This window comes from Phocoena sinus, chromosome 9, assembly GCF_008692025.1.
Source record: "Phocoena sinus isolate mPhoSin1 chromosome 9, mPhoSin1.pri, whole genome shotgun sequence".
In the NCBI taxonomy this organism is placed as follows: domain Eukaryota; kingdom Metazoa; phylum Chordata; class Mammalia; order Artiodactyla; family Phocoenidae; genus Phocoena; species Phocoena sinus.
The window spans coordinates 59862522-59878951 of record NC_045771.1 but is presented as its reverse complement, the minus strand read 5'-3'; the positions used below and the strand labels follow the sequence as shown (position 1 = coordinate 59878951).

Genomic DNA, 16430 nt, shown 5'->3' with positions numbered 1-16430 from the left:
ATGTATTGTTCAGTTACTTTAGAAGTCATAAGTACTTCTTTTATTAAAGCAACTACAGCTATTTATTTAAATTGGTTTTAATTAGTTGGTTACTTTGAGTCAGGAACTTTCATATAAACTATGATATTTAATTTTCCTGGTCATGGTTAAAAATAAAGAGTTAAAAAATCATATCCTTTGAGATTATTGTTACATTAGGGTTGAGCTATATCATTAAAAAACAGTTTTTATCAATAAGTGTTAATTATTTAGAACTCATTCTCTGTTCTTTGCTGTCTCGACGTTTGTGTCCTTAGGAGCACGGTGGAGAGCTTTCCTTTAGAAGCTGCCGAGGACAACGGGAGCTCTCTTTCAGAAGGGTTTGTTTTTAGCTAATACATTAATTGACTCCAAAAAGTCCAAATGGAACACTCTGCTTTCATCTGCTGGGGTAACCTAATAAAATAATGTTGTTTGTTTTTAGATTCCCGGCTGTTAAGGGGGTTTTGCTCAAGGCAGTTATTCCCCTCGAATAACTTTAGAAGGAGAGTTAAGAAGACACACTAATTGTGCCTGTCTGACTGAGGTTTGCTCCTTCGAGGGCCCAGACACACCCCTTGCACACTGGTCTGGCCACCAGGCCTCCGGTGCCCACTGCTGAGTTGATTCCATTGGACAGGGCTCCTGCCCCTTTGGAAGATGCTTGATTTTGCTGTGAGCAGTTCTTAAGGGGATTTAAAAATGGACTAAGCTCTCGGAGCAGACTTGGACAAGCACGCTGTATATGCTATCTGTCCTACAGAATGGAGAAAGGGAAACACAACTTAATGAAAGAAGACTGATTATAACATGCTCCTTACCTCCCATCACCCCCTCCCCCATCCTTCGCTACTTAGCCAAGCTCTTGCTCTGGTGTCTTATTGGGCTGCTTTCAAATGAGAAGGGGACAAGCAATCCTGCGCCCCCGCCCCCCCCCCCCCCCCCCGGAGTTCTTTGGCCAGGAAGAACTCACTAAATATGAGTATTACGTGCCAGGCATGCTCTCATTAAATCCTTCACACGTCCCTTGAAGTAGGTACTATTCTTTTCCCTGTGTCACAAATGAGGAAACCAAGACTCAAGAGAGGTTAAGTATCTTGCTCATGGTTTCAGCTAGCAAATAAGAATGCTAAGATTTGAATCCAGGTCTGATGGCCCCCCAAGCCCTGTTCCGTATGAGGATTTCTCAACAAAACTCAGTATAGGAAGTTTTTATGATAGTCTATGCCCAGAATTTCTTATTGTCCCCTGGTTCTCAGTATCAGATGTATCATTCCTAGCTTAGAGTAGAAGGGAAGGGGGATCTCAGATTATTTACCATAGTAAGTGCATTTGCTATCAGAGAATTCCACAGCCTGCGAACCTGGTGAATCCTGACAAGCCTTTTGAGGTTCATCTTAAACTATTTTACAGCCTATTAAAGTCAGTAAAGAGAGAATTAAGGTAAACTTGAAGTATTTGCCCCACCGGTTTAAAACTGGAAGGTAATGTGGAAAAAGCAGAGATAAATTTACAAACTGTTACAGTGCAATGTGATATAACGTGAACTGAATTGGACCATCTTAAAAATCTCTACTATAATTAGAAAATGACGTTCTTCAACAAAAGTTGGAAATAATGGAAAACCAACTTAAAAGTAAATATCTATGGGTACTTGGCTTCAAAGTGTGTCTGGAGGGAATGGAGACAGTTTACAGAATGTGGGATTTGCTGGAATTACTTTTGGACATAAAATCTCCATCACGCCTAATGGTGGAAAAGCCTTACTCTATTCCCAACAAGTTACCTGTTATCCCTAAAGTTAAAGGCGGATATCTACCACTGCGTTTTGCTGTCTCCTCACCCATTCTTAAATAAATGAAAGCAAATTACTGACTAACCCACACCAAAAATTTATAGCATTTTTTTTCCTGGACAAAAGGGATAATATATATATATATATAACATACACATACACATATGAATATATATATAAACAAATACATATACGTGTGTGTGTATATATATGTATATGTGTATTAAAATGTCATATTCCTTTTTCAAAAGACTGATGTATTTCAAAATGTGAATTTCTGTTTTGAAGCAGAATTTACCTATGTAAGTTCTAACTATACAGATATGCTTTATCAGTTTGAGAATTTATGGAGAATTAGCCACTCCATGTAAGAGGCTGCTTTTTTTTCTGATGACCTCTTCATTTGGGCCAGCTCCAGTGTTATAAAAAGTTTACACTCTGTTAGAGTAACATCAGAAATAAGAAAGATTGGGGATAGCGGAAATTGAAACAGGCATTCTTTTTTCTTCTGAAGACAGAAGTGAAGCGATTGCCAATGTTTGTTGAATTTTATTACAGCGAAAGCAGAGATTTCTCCACACTTTCGGTCTCAGCCTTTGTCCAGCCTCACTCTGCAGTGTATGTATCACCTTCTGAACTAAAGAAGCAGTTCACACTTGACCTAGAACTTCAAGTTACCTGTGACCACTACTTATAAAGTAAGTGACTTCTTTCTTTTTTTAAATAGTTTGAGAGTGAAAGTAGAGAAACCATCATTTCTGTCCTTTTCTGGGACTTGAAATTAAGTGGGGCATTTTTTCCTTTTACTCCATTTAGAAAGTGTCTTGATTGGCTTAATAACTAACCCTTCTAACACCACACATATCTGGCTAAGTTATTACAAAGTATAATGGCATTTGACATGAGTTGGTTGTAAAGGATAACCACTATCTTTTATCAAAGCTGTCTAACAATAAATTTCAAAATAATCATTATTTTCAGGGCCCTGAAGTAATTATTAAATAAATGCTTTAACCTCTATAGACAGTAAACTCTAGTTTACTTTTTTCTACCTTAAAAATTATACCTTTGGGAGATTTCTGCTTCTGGCCATGATGGAATAGTAGGGAAAACTAGAAAACCGGGTGAAACATATGACACAGTAGTCTTAAAACGTTAAATATGAGGCAAAATAGGACTGTGAACTCTGGGGTGGGAAAGGAAACAAACACGATGAGACCTACCATTGCACCAGCTTACTGCCTGGGCGCAGGTTCCAGACACTGTGCAGAGAAGGGGAACCAAGACAGGGCCCAGCCGTCTCCCTGAATTGAAAAGCTGGAGCTCAGAAATCAGGCGGCCAAGATAGCTAGAATTTTAAGACAAACTACCAAACAGGAGGGAGCTGCTCTGAGAGCTCTTGAGTTTTGCAGAGAGTTCCCCAATCTTTGAGTACTTATCTGTGCATTTGTGGGAGGAAACGACAGCAAACTTGGGAAAGAACCACTGGAAAGGAAGAAGCAGAAAAATTCTGGAGTTCACAGAGGAGAAAAGAGTTTGTGTTCCCACCAACAGTAGAAATTCCTCCATAATACATAGAACATCAGGTAGAATCCACAGAAAAATGTCATATTATGAATAGCACTAAATAAGAACTATGATGAAGGGCGGCTCTGCCCTTAACAAAGCTTAAAAGCAGACCTCACAAAGATCTGATTCCAAGTAATTTAACTGCTTGTCAGAACACAATTTGATACTATTTCAAACAATATAACAAAAAAAACCCACAACCCACTATAACAAATTTAATTAAAAAGTCACCCATCATAATAAGGAAAATAGAAACCATAAAAAAGTGAAAAAATCAACCAACAGAAATGTATATCATGATGAAGATGGTGAAAACAAATGATAAATAGAAAGTCTTACAAGTTGCCAGAGGAAAACATCCCATAACCTACAAGGAAGGATGATAATAAGAGAAAATTTCTACTTGGGAACTATTTAAGGCAGAAAGCCAGAGTAACATCTTTAAGGTATTTAAAAAACAAGGCCAACCAATAAATCTACACCCAGTGAAAATACCTTTTGAAAACAAAGGCAAAATAAGGTAGACAACAAGTAAGAGAATTCACCAGGCAGCTAGAATTGCACTAAAGGAGATGTTAATGATAGGTCATCAGGCAGAACCAAAGTGATATCAGATGGAAATTTAGATCTATACAAATAAATGTAGAGTTCCAGAATTGAAAATAAATGGATAATTAACTATTTTTTATTTTTAATTCCTTTAAAAGATAATTGAGTCTTTAAAGCAAAATCAGTAATGATGTATTGTGAGTTTTATAGCATACATAGCAGTAAAATGTACAATAACAGCACAAAAAAGAAGAAAGGAAAATGAAAATACACTGTCAAAAAGCTCTACTACTACTATACATGAAGTAGTATACTATTATCTGAAGGTAAAGTGTAGTAAGTAAAAGATGTATGTTGTAAACCCCAGAGCACACTAGAAGATGAAAACCAAACAGATTTAGTTAATAAGACATTAGTGGAAACCTTAAAAAAAGAAAAATCCAAAAGAAGAAAGGAAAAGAAGAAAAAAGAAATAAAAAAACAGATGGAGTAAATAAAAAAGAGCAAGATGGTAGACTTAAACCTAACCATATTCATAATTACATTAACTGCAAATGGCCTAATCACTCCAATTAAAAGGTAGAGATCAGATTTGAGGGGAAAAAAAAAAAAGCAAGGCCCACCTATATGCTATCTAAAGAAACTCACTTTAAATATAAAAACACAGATAGATGGGAAGTAACTTGACAGAAAAAGATATGCCATGTAATCACAAATTTCAAAAAAGCTAGAGTAGGCTATGTTGATATCAGCCAAAGTATATTTTAGAAAGAGAACTAGTAGTAGGGATAAAGAAGAATATTTCATACCGATAAAGATGTCAATTTATCACAGAGACACAAAATCCTAAATGTATGTGTACCTAATAACAGTGCTTCAGATACATGAAACAAAAACTAACAAAATTAAAGAATAGAAGAAACACACAATTTTACTTCCAAATTTCAACACACTCCTCTTGATATAACAGGTAGAAAATCTACAGTATATAGAAGACCTGAACAAATTTATCAAATAATTGACCTTATTCATATTTATAGAACACTCCATTCAACATCAGCAGAATACACATTCTTCTTAAGTACACGATAAATTTTGCCAAGATTAACTATAATCTGAGCCATAAAACAAGTTTCAATAAACTTAAGAGGATTGAAGTCACACACATTACCTTCTCTGGCCATGACAGAATCAAACTGGAAAGGAATAACTAAAAGATACTTGGAGGGGCTTCCCTGGTGGCGCAGTGGTTAAGAATCCACTTGCCAATGCAGGGGACACGGGTTTGATCCCTGGTGCGGGAAGATCCCACATGTTGCAGAGCAACTAAGCCCGTGCGCCACAACTACTGAGCCTGTGCTCTAGAGCCCACGAGTCACAACTACTGAAGCCCGCATGCCACAACTACTGAAGCCCGCACGCCTAGAGCCTGTGCTCGGCAACAAGAGAAGCCACCGCAATGAGAAGCCTGTGCACCACAACAAAGAGTAGCCCCCATTTGCTGCAACTAGAGAAGAGCCCGCGCACAGCAACAAAGACCCATCGCAGCCCAAAATAAAAATTAATTAATTAAAAAAAAAGATACTTGGAAATTCCCTATATATCTGAAAAATATATAGTTCCAAACAACACTTGAGTCTACGAAGAAATCACGAGGATAATTAGGAAATATTTTAAACTAAATGAAAAGAAGAATACAACATATCAAAAATTTTACAATGAAAAAAATATTTTACAATGCATTTAAAACAGTGCTTAGAGGGAAATATATACTATTAAGTGCTTACATTAGAAAAGATGAGAGGTCTCAAACAATTATCTCATTTTCCACCTTAAAGCAAGAAAAAGAAGAGCAAATTAAACCCCAAAGATGCAGAAGATAATAAAAAGCAGAAATCAATGAGATAGAAGACAGGAAAACAATAGAAAAAAACAGTAAGATGAAAATGTTTCTTTAAAAAAATCCCCAAATTTAGAAAACACTAATAAGACTGATCAGGAAAAACAAAAACAAAACAACAAAAATAACAACTAAAAAAAAAAAAAAAACCAACTAATGTGATTAAAAGGGAATTCTGTGAACAAATTTATGCCAATAAATTAAACTACATAGATGAAATAGATTTCTTGAAAGATGTATACTAGCAAAGTCACTGAAAAAGAGATATTGTTACTACCTCTATTTCAATAATCAAATTCTTAGTTAAAAAATCTTGTCCCAAAGAAAAATCCAAGCCTAGATGCACATAAAAGGGACAATCCCTTATGACCAAATACGGTTCATCACCAGAATGTAAGTTAGGTATAACACTAAAAAAATATATACTATACTGATTAAAAAGAAAAATCATGATTATTTAAATTAGATTCAGAAAAAGAATTTGGAAAAATTCAACACCCATTTAAAAAAAAAAACTCACAAGCCAGAAATAAAAAGAAATGTAATCTGATAAAGGGGATCTACAAAAAAAAAAAAAAAAAGCTATAGCTAATATGATACTTTACGTGAATGATTCAATGCCCTAGGCAATGCAACATGGTAAGAAATAAATAAATAAATACACTGGGGAAAAAGAAGTAGAACAGTATTCAACTGCATATGAAGAAAATTTAAAGAAATCTACATAACATTTATTAGAAGTAGTAAATGAATTTAGCAACACCACAAGATACAAAGTCAGTATATAAAAATCCACTGTATTTCTATATACTACCAACAGTATCTGAAAATAACATTTTAAATATTTAAAAAATGGGGAAATAATAGTCTTTTCTACAAATGTTGCTGGAAAATTAACTATGCATATACATAAAAATTAACCTTAGCCCACAATCACACCATACACAAAATTAATTAAAGATGCATCATACACATAAATATGAGTTTAAACTATAAATATTTCATAAGAAAACATAGAAAATCTTTATCTGTCAAAAAGTTCTATTTTTGCCTTGGATTAGGCAAAAATATTTTAGATGAGTCAAGATTTTAGAAAACATTCTTAATGAAGAAAGCACTGTCAAATTGGAATTCTATATCCAAAAAAAAAACCTTCATAAATAAAGGCAAAATAAAGACATATTTAGACACACAAAAACTGAAATTATTCTCTTGCAGAATCTTACTACTGGATATGCCAAAAGAATTTCATTGGTTGAAGAGAGATAACATGAAATGGAAAGCCCAGATCTCCAGAAAGAAATGAAAAGAACCAGAAAAGAAAAATGTGAAAGTAAGTAGTTTTTAAAACCTTTTAGAATTATCTTTATTTTATAAATACTTTTAATTCATAAAACACTATTCACTGAAGCAAAAATAATAGTGTATTGTGGGATTTATAGTAAGTACAGAAGTAAAAGACATCACAACACAGGAACAAAGGACAGAGAGAAGGTAAATGTATTATTCTGTTACATCATTTGAAGGTAGTCTGTTAGTAGTTAAACATGCATACTGCATTCTTGTGAAACCACTAAAAAGAATAAAGGTCAATAGATGAACTGTAATGCAATACTAAGAATTATTTGGACCATCAAAAAGAAGGCAGAGGGGAAGAATAGAAGAACAAAGAATGAATGGGATCAATAAAAAACAATTACTAAAAAAAATAAAAATAAATAATAAAAAACAATTACTAATACAAAATAAAAAATTAACCATGCCAAAAATTACATTAATTGTACATGGACTAAATCCTCCAATTAAAAGGCAGAGACTATTAGACTGTATTTTTTAAAAAAAAAAGAAAGAAGGACCCAACTTTAAGCTGTTTACAAGAAACACACTTCAAATATATAGACTTAAAAAGATTAAAAGTAAAAGGGTGGGAATGACATCAGCCAAAATGGCAAAGTAAAAAACTCCAAATTCTGCCCTTCCATAAAAGCAATAAAAAAACGAGCTGAAAGTCAAAATCAACTCTAGTTCTTGAACTCTGGAAATTAACCAAAGACTTGCATCAACTAAGGGAACACTGACTGAAGAACAACCCGGATTCTCTGAAAGAATCATGAACTTTGTGTCATTTTAACTTACTCTAGTCCCATCCCCCCCTCTGTAGTCCAGCAGCAGCTCTGAAAATAACAGCTCACATTTCCAGTACGACAGGAAGCAGAAAGTACTTCATTCACAAAGGATTCTAATTATTTGTTCTGACCTGTCTGGTTCCTCCCTGGTAGACAAAATACATGTCTTTATTGCACTTAACTTGGAACTGGTGTAGTACTAAGGCTGCTTCCTGATGCGGGGATATTTGTCCAAAACATTCACAGGCTGATATCCTAGTTGCTTCTGGCTGAGGTAATAACAGTTAAGACAATCAATAGACTAACAAAAAACTTGAGAGGACAGGCTAGGGAATGAGATCTTTGAGGGCTATGAATAGCTCTGACATAGCCCTGGGATTCTGGACAAATACACACACACACATACTCAGAACTGTGCACATGCTCAGGAAAGTCCTAAGAAGGCCCTAAGATCTCACCTCCTGTTGACATTGAGGCTCTGTAGAAAACGGAAGTGAAGGCCAATGCAGAATTGTAAACCGCCTGGCTGATAGGTGACGATGCACCTCAACAGAGAGACATACAGAGTCCTTTGCCATAGACTAGAAGAGTTTTTTGGCTCCAGGCATGTAAGGAGCCAATCATTAGCTAAACATTAAATTAACAGAGACTTCAGAGGCTGCACATACACAGAATACAGACTGCACAGAATTAGTTCAGAAAATCTGGTAAATAAACAACAATTAAAATAAGCAGCAACAACAACAAATCCTGTGGAGGGAGAAACTCTGATTTCCAGAGTTGCACATTACAGTATTATAATTACTGGATATATTACAATATTAAGTTTTCAACAACAAAAAAGTACACATGCAAAAAAATAACAAAGTATGGCATATACAATGGAAAAAAGTCAATAGAAACTGCCTGAGAAAGCCCAGATATTGGATTTTTCTAGACAAAGACTTTAAATCAGCTATTATAAATATACTCAATGAATTAAAGGAAACCATGTCTAAAGAACGAAAGGAGGGGACTTCCCTGGTCATCCAGTGGTTAAGAATCCTCTTTCCAATGCAGGGGACGTGGGTTCGATCCCTGGTTGGGGAACTAAGATCCCACATGCTGCGGGGCAACTAAGCCTACATGCCACAACTACTGAGCCCGCGTGCTCTGGAGCCTGTGTGCCACAACTAGAGAGAAGCCCGTGCACCACAACGAAAGATCTCGCATGCCGCAATGAAGATCCCGTATGCCACAACTAAGACCCGATGCCAAATAAATAAATATTTTTTAAAAAATAATAATAATTAAAATTTTTTTTAAAAATTAAAAAAAGAACAAAAGGAAAGTATGAAAATGATGTCTCACAAAATAGAAAATATCAATAGATAGATACTATAAAAAGAAGCCATATAGACATTTTGGAGTCAAAAAGCACAATAAATGAAATGAAAATTTCAGTAGGGAGCTCAATAGCAGATTTGAATAGGCAGAAGAAAACATGAATCAATTGAAAGTATGCAGTCCAAAAAACAAAAAGAAAAAAGATAGAAAATTTAAGAGACCTGTGGGACACCATCATGCATGCCAACATACACACAATGGAAGTACTAGAAGGAGACAGAGAAAGAGTAAAAAGAATGCTTGAAGAAATAATGGCTAAAATTTTCCCAAATTTGATGAGAAACATTAATCTATCCATTCAAGAAATTCCATGAAATCCAAGTAGGAAAACAACTTAGAGATCCACACCTAAGCACATCATAATCAAACTGTCAAAATCCAAAGCTGATGAAGGAATCTTAAAAGTTACAAGAAAGGGCTTCCCTGGTGGCACAGTGGTTGAGAGTCCACCTGCCAACGCAGGGGACACGGGTTCGTGCCCTGGGAAGATCCCACATGCCATGGAGCGGCTAGGCCCGTAAGCCATGGCTGCTGAGCCTGCGCGTCCGGAGCCTATGCTCCGCAACGGGAGAGACCACAACAGTGAGAGGCCCATGTACTGCAAAAGAAAAAAAAAAGTTACAAGAAAGAAGCAACTCACTTTATCTGGAAACAGAGACCAAAAGGCAGTGGGATGAGATACTCAAACAGCTGAGGAAAAAAAAAATTTTGTCAATGAAAAATTCAACTTCTGACAAAATTACTCTTCAGAGATAAAGGAGAAATTAAGACTTTCCCAGATAAGCAAAAGCTGAAAGTTTATCCTAGCAGACCTGCCCTACAACAAATGCTAAAGGGCGCCCTTCGGGCTGAAATGAAACACTAGAGGGAAATTTCATAATAATAAAAGGGTCAGTTTATTAAGAAGATATAATAAACTTAATATGTATGTACCTAGTAACAGACCTTCAAAATGCAAAAATAAAAATGGAGAGAACTAAAGAACAAGTAGGCAAATTCAAAACCATAAGTGGATATTTTAATATCTCCTTCTTGGTCACTGATAGAATACATAGAAAACAGTAAGATTATAGAAGATTGAAACAATACTCTCAGCCAGTTTAATCTATTTGACAGTTTTAGAACTACATACCCAACATACAGAGAATGCACATTTTTTCTGGTGTACATGGAACATTGCCTAAGTTAGACCATATCCTGGCCCCTAATGGCACATGCTAATTCTTGTAACTCTTGGTGTCTAGCCTCTTTACTCCCTAATAGGTCACATGTCCCCAGCCAGGTTATGCTGGGAGAGCCATCAGAGAGTGGTGTCAATCTGACCCTAAGAAGGTGAGAGGGAAAGAAGGGAGGGAGGGAAGGAAAGGAGGGAAGGGAAAGGAAAGGAAAGATTAGTCTTAGACTGAAGTACAGTTCCGAGAAAGTTTTAGCAATGCTGGCAGGGAGTCCTTGAGTACTCCTCTGAGTTCTCCTCAGAGGACTCTTACATCTCCCAGGAACAGGCCTGCCTTACTATCCCTGGGTATGCTCAGGCTTGGCTGAGAAGCATGACTTTGGTCAAACATGCTGGTGGATTTTAGAGCAAAGCAGCTGGAGCTGTCAGTCAATTACGTTCTTGCAACAAGAGATCTTAGAGGCAAATTGTCATGGCTACCACATTCCATCTGGGACATCAGCTGGAAGAACTTGAATGGCTGTGGGCTGGCTGGATATCTTTCTCTATATCCACATGGCCACTCTGTGATGAGCTTAGGCCTTTGTACCTTCTAGAGGTCTTAGGGTAGTTGCCCTTCTTACACAGTGGCTTGGGGAATTAAGAGTGAGTGTGCCGAGAGACCCAGAAGGAAGCTATGTCTTCATATAACCTTGTCCTGAACCCCACATAGCATCACTTCCCCCATATTCTGTCATTACACAAGGTGATCCCAGGTTCACGATGGGAAAACACCACACAAGAAGTGGGAGACTATCTTGGAGACTAGCTACCATGGTGGGATATACAAGCTCTTATAATTCTTCATGTGCCTACTACAAGTGACTGGCCTTAGCACTTTTCATAGTCCTCACTCATTGAATCATTCAGACTTTGGTCTATAACAGCTCATGGCTTATTGATTTGTTCTAAGGTTCTTTAGCATATGTTTGAGAAAAATTTTTCCCCAGTACTTTTCATTGGATTGCTTTTTAAAAAAATTTTACTGGAGTATAGTTGATTTACCATGTTGTATTAGTTTCTGCTGTACAGCAAAGTGATTCAGTTATACATATACATATATTCATTCTTTTTTAGATTCTTTTCTCATATACGTTATCCCAGAATACTGAGTAGAGTTCCCTGTGCTGTACAGTAGGTCCTTGTTGGTTATCCATCTTATATGTAGTAGTGTGTGTCTGTTCATCCCACGCTCCTGATGTATCCCTTCCCCACCACGTTTCCCCTTTAATAACCATAAGTCTGTTTCTGTTTTGTAAATAAATTCATTTGTATCATTTTAAAAAATTAAGATTCCACATATGAGAAATACAATATGATATTTGTCTTTCTCTGACTTACTTCACTTAATATGATAATCTCTAGGTCCATCCATGTTGCTGCAAATGGCATTATTTCATTCTTTTTTGTGGCTAATATTCCATTGTATATATGTACCATATCTTCTTTATCCATTCCTCTGTCAATGGACATTTAGGTTGTTTCCATGTCTTGGCTATTGTAAATAGTGCTGCAATGAACATTGAGGTGCAGGTACCTTTTTGGATTATGGTTTTCTCTGGAGATATGCCCAGGAGGGGATTGCAGGATGATATGGTAGCTCTTTTTTTATTTTTAATTGGAGTATAGTTGATTTACAGTGTTGTTTCAGGTGTACAGCAAAGTGAATCACTTATACATATATCCACTCTTTTTTAGATTCTATTTCCATATAGGTCATTATAGAGTATTGAGTAGAGTTCCCTGTGCTATACAGTAGGTCCTTATTAGTTATCTGTTTTATACAGTTGTGTGTATATGTCAATCTCAATCTAGCTCTCCCACCATCTTACCCCCTGGTAACCATAAGTTTGTTTTCTACATCTGTGACTCTATATCTGTTTTGTAAATAGGTTCATTTATACCCTTTTCTTAGATTCCACTATAAAAGCGATTTATTTGTCTTTCTCTGTCTGACTTCACTCAGTATGACAATCTCTAGGTCCATCCGTGTTGCTGCAAATGGCAATTATTTCATTCTTTTTAATGGCTGAGTAATATTCCACTGTGTATTAGTACATCTTCTTCATTTCTCTCTTTATCTATTTCTATTTCTCTAAATGTCCATCGATAGACATTTAGGTTGCTTCCATATGCTGGCTATTGTAAATAGTACTGCAACGAACATCGGGGTGCAGGTATCTTTTCGAACCATGTTTTTCTCTGGATATAGGCCCAGGTGTGGGATTGCCGGATCATATGGTAGCTCTATTTTTAGTTTTTTAAAGAACCTCCATACTGTACTCCATAACGGTTGTACCAGTTTACATTCCCACCAACAAGTGTAGGAGGGTTCCCTTTTCCTCAACACCCTTTCCAGCATTTATGTTTGTAGACTTTTTGATGATGGCCATTCTGACTGCTGTGAGGTTGATACTTCACTGTAGTTTTGATTTGCATTGCTCTAATAATTAATGTTGAGCATTTTTCATGTGCTTTTCTTAAGATTAGCCATTTGTTTTTTTGTTTGCTTGTTTTTTTTTTGGTTTTTTGTTTTTTGGCTGCATTGGGTCTTAGTTATAGCACGTGGGATCTTCATTGCGGCATGTGGGATCTGTCATTGAGGCAGGCAGGCTCTTCGTTGTGGTGTCTGGGCTTCTCTCTAGTTGTGGCATGCGGGTTCCAGAGTGCACAGGCTCACTAGTTGCGGCGTGCAGGCTTAGTTGCCCCACAGCATGTGGGATCTTAGTTACCTGAGCAGGGATCAAACCCACATCCCCTGCATTGGAAGGCGGATTCTTTACCACTGGACCACCAGGGAAGTCCCTCATGTGTTTTTAGACCATCTGTATGTCTTCTTTGGAGAAATGTCTGTTTAGATCTTCTGCCCATTTTTGATTGGGTTGTTCTTTTGACATAGAGCTGCATGAGCTGTTTGTAAATTCTGGAGACTAATTCCTTGTCAGTCACGTCATTTGCAACTATTTTCTCCTAGTCTGTAGGCTGTCTTTTCATTTGGTTTATGGTTTCCTTTGCTGTGCAGAAGCTTTTAAGTTTAATTAGGTCCCATTTATTTTTTTCCATTACTTTAGGAGGTGCATCCAAAAAGATGTTGCTGCAATTTATATCAAAGAGTGTTCTGCCTTTGTTTTCCTCTAAGAGTTTTACAGTGTCTGGCCTCACATTTAGGTCTTTGATCCACTTTGACTTTATTTTTGTGTATGCTGTTAGAGAATGTTCTAATTTCATTCTTTTACATGTAGCTGTCCAGTTTTCCCAGCACTGCTTATTGAAGAGACTGTCTTTTCTCCATTGTATATTCTTGCCTCCTTTGTCATATACTAATTGACCATAGGTGCATGGGTTTATTTCTGGGCTTTTATACTGTTCCACTGATCTATATTTCTGTTTTTGCACCAGTACGATACTGTTTTGATGACTGTAGCTTTGTAGTATAGTGTGAAGTCAGGGAGCCTAATTCCTCCAGATCTGTTTTTCTTTCTCAAGATTATTTTGGCTATTAGGGTGTCCTTTGTGTCTCCATGCAAATTAAAAAATGTTCTATTTCTGTGAAAAAAGCCATTGGTAATTTGATAGGAATTGCACTGAATCTATAGATTGCCTTGGGCAGCATAGTCATTTTGACAATGCTGATTCTTCCAATCCAAGAACATGGTGTATCTCTCCATCTGTTTGGGTCATCTTTGATTTCTTTAATCAGTGTCTTATTGTTTTCAGAGTACAGGTCTTTTGTCTCATTGGGTTGCTTTTAAACCTATTTTAGATACTCATATTTTAGCTTTAAAAATTTAATGTGTTTAAAGTTTCAATATTAACACACTGTATAGCACTTAGAGAAAAGGCATATCATTATTTCAAAATTAAAAGAAATCTCATAGTTCAAGGAATCCCTACCAACAAAGCACCATGGAAATTCTCTTCCTAAAAAGCCAAAGACTGTCTTCAAATGTTTTTCATGACTCAGCCACTATTTATTTTCATTCTCTCTAGGCAAGAAATGACCTTCTGAAAAAACAAAATCCTATAAAGTTGTTTAGACATATTTCCTAGTCCAACAGTAATAAACGTAGTTTTCTGGTATAAATTAAAAAATAATGAAATGTGTCGAACAGTTGGTATTTGTTCATCTTAACCTGTTCTTCCTACTCCCAACACTTGAAATAGTCTTTGGGTTAGAGTGGCTCTGGTGAAGGAGACAAGAAAACGCTTTCCAGAAATAGCACACACGTTCCTTCATAAAAATAAAACCAGAGTCTTGGTTTAAGTCCAGCCAGGTTGGCTGCCTATAAATTCATTATCAATCTTTAACACGGCCCTAATATATCTCCCCTACCCACTGGCCACAGCAGAATTTTAATCAGGCAGTTCCCAAGCAAAGGATTTATCCACACTGGAGCAGACATGGTTTGGAACGTTTTATTGGCAATACTGGTGTCATATTTAGGAACCACAGACTTTTGTCTGACTGGGTTAGCTTGAATGACAAATATCAATGATCAACTATATCTGAAATATTGTTAAAGTACCTAGAAATAATAGGCATTAAAATTCATTCCATTCACTGCAACAAACCTCTAAAGATTTCACGTCCTCAGTGGAACCGGCATACTGTAATTGTTATTTGGAACTTAATGTAACCTCAACAGCAACAGAGAGACAATGCAGTCCTCTCATTATGCACATGCTCTAGGATCGTTTATTTTAATGCTTTCAAATAAATATGTTCCATGCAGCACACCACAATAAATAAGGAGCAGCAATGTTCTTCTAGTAAATCCATTCATAATGTGAGTCACCGTGTAAAACGCCACATCTCAAGTCTTTGGCCCTGTACCATAGCATGACACCACATCTGCACCTAATCATATCTGGCTTCATATGGATTTAATAGGACTATGCCAGAAGTGCCTGTAAGCACAAATTTAACCAGAGGTTTCCAGCTATTAAATACAGCTACTAAGTAGTTAAAAGGCAACAACTCAACGCAAGAAGGCTCCTACCTCCCCACCCCCACTTTTGAGACAGAAATATAAAGATAGAAATGCTCTGGTGAATTTCAGGTCAGTGGACAGTATACATCTGGAATACTTGGAGCAAAGCTGGCACAACATGGCACCCAAACGGTCACGGCAATACTGATACTGAATGGACACTGAATACAAGCGGACTTGATGACTGCAGATACTGAGCTCTAGAAGGTCAAGGTGGGGACGGCTCATTTCCACTAGGCAGATAACTCAACGGTGCCTTCCTCCTCGCTGTCAGCTCTGTTCGCACGAATCTCCACGAGGGTCCTGGCAAATCGGGTCCACTCATCGTTGTGGGGAACTGCAAGCTGCAAAACAAATTAACGGAAAATGGTGAACAAGGTATCTTTCATGCTGAAAGCCTTGAAGCCTGCATGACTGTTCTTCTTGAGACAGATGATTCCCTTGGAATGGAAGGAAATCAGATAGTCTTCCTTGAATCAGATCTCTGAAGCATTGCTCTTAAACTGATCATTTAGGAGAATAATGTCACTCTCAAAAGCAAAATCGCAGGTGGGATTTATAAAACATTAAAAACTTATGTAAACTATACAATTCATACAGTATCCAAGTTAAAGCACTTGCAGTAAGAAGACCAGAATTATAGCGAACACGACAAATAAAAACTGCATTACTAGGAATTTGAAATAACGGTGGTATTGTCTTCCTAAGTCGATGCTATTGATCCTTTTCTAAAAAGTGTTGCCAACGTGCCACTATATATATGACAAGAGTATAACTTACATATTCAGAGAAATCTTACTACTATAATATGACATTTTGGCTTTTCCAGCAAGATCGTGTATGATGATGCCAATGAATAATAGTAACTAAGATTTACCAAGAG

General features: G+C 36.7%; 1 protein-coding gene across 5 annotated transcripts in view; it reads right to left on the bottom strand.

Annotated features, from left to right (window-relative positions):
- Positions 1 to 14958: 14958 nt before the first annotated feature.
- Positions 14959 to 16430, bottom strand: part of DYNC1I1 (dynein cytoplasmic 1 intermediate chain 1) — a 331990-nt gene continuing 330518 nt past the window's right edge. For 2 of the 5 annotated variants that reach the window (XM_032642848.1, XM_032642850.1), the window contains one exon: positions 14959 to 15891. In XM_032642848.1, coding sequence (XP_032498739.1) covers positions 15781 to 15891 — 111 coding nt within the window. In that variant the 3' untranslated portion in view covers positions 14959 to 15780. The remainder of the gene's footprint in view (positions 15892 to 16430) is intronic. The other 3 variants (XM_032642849.1, XM_032642846.1, XM_032642847.1) reach the window with 2 other exon arrangements.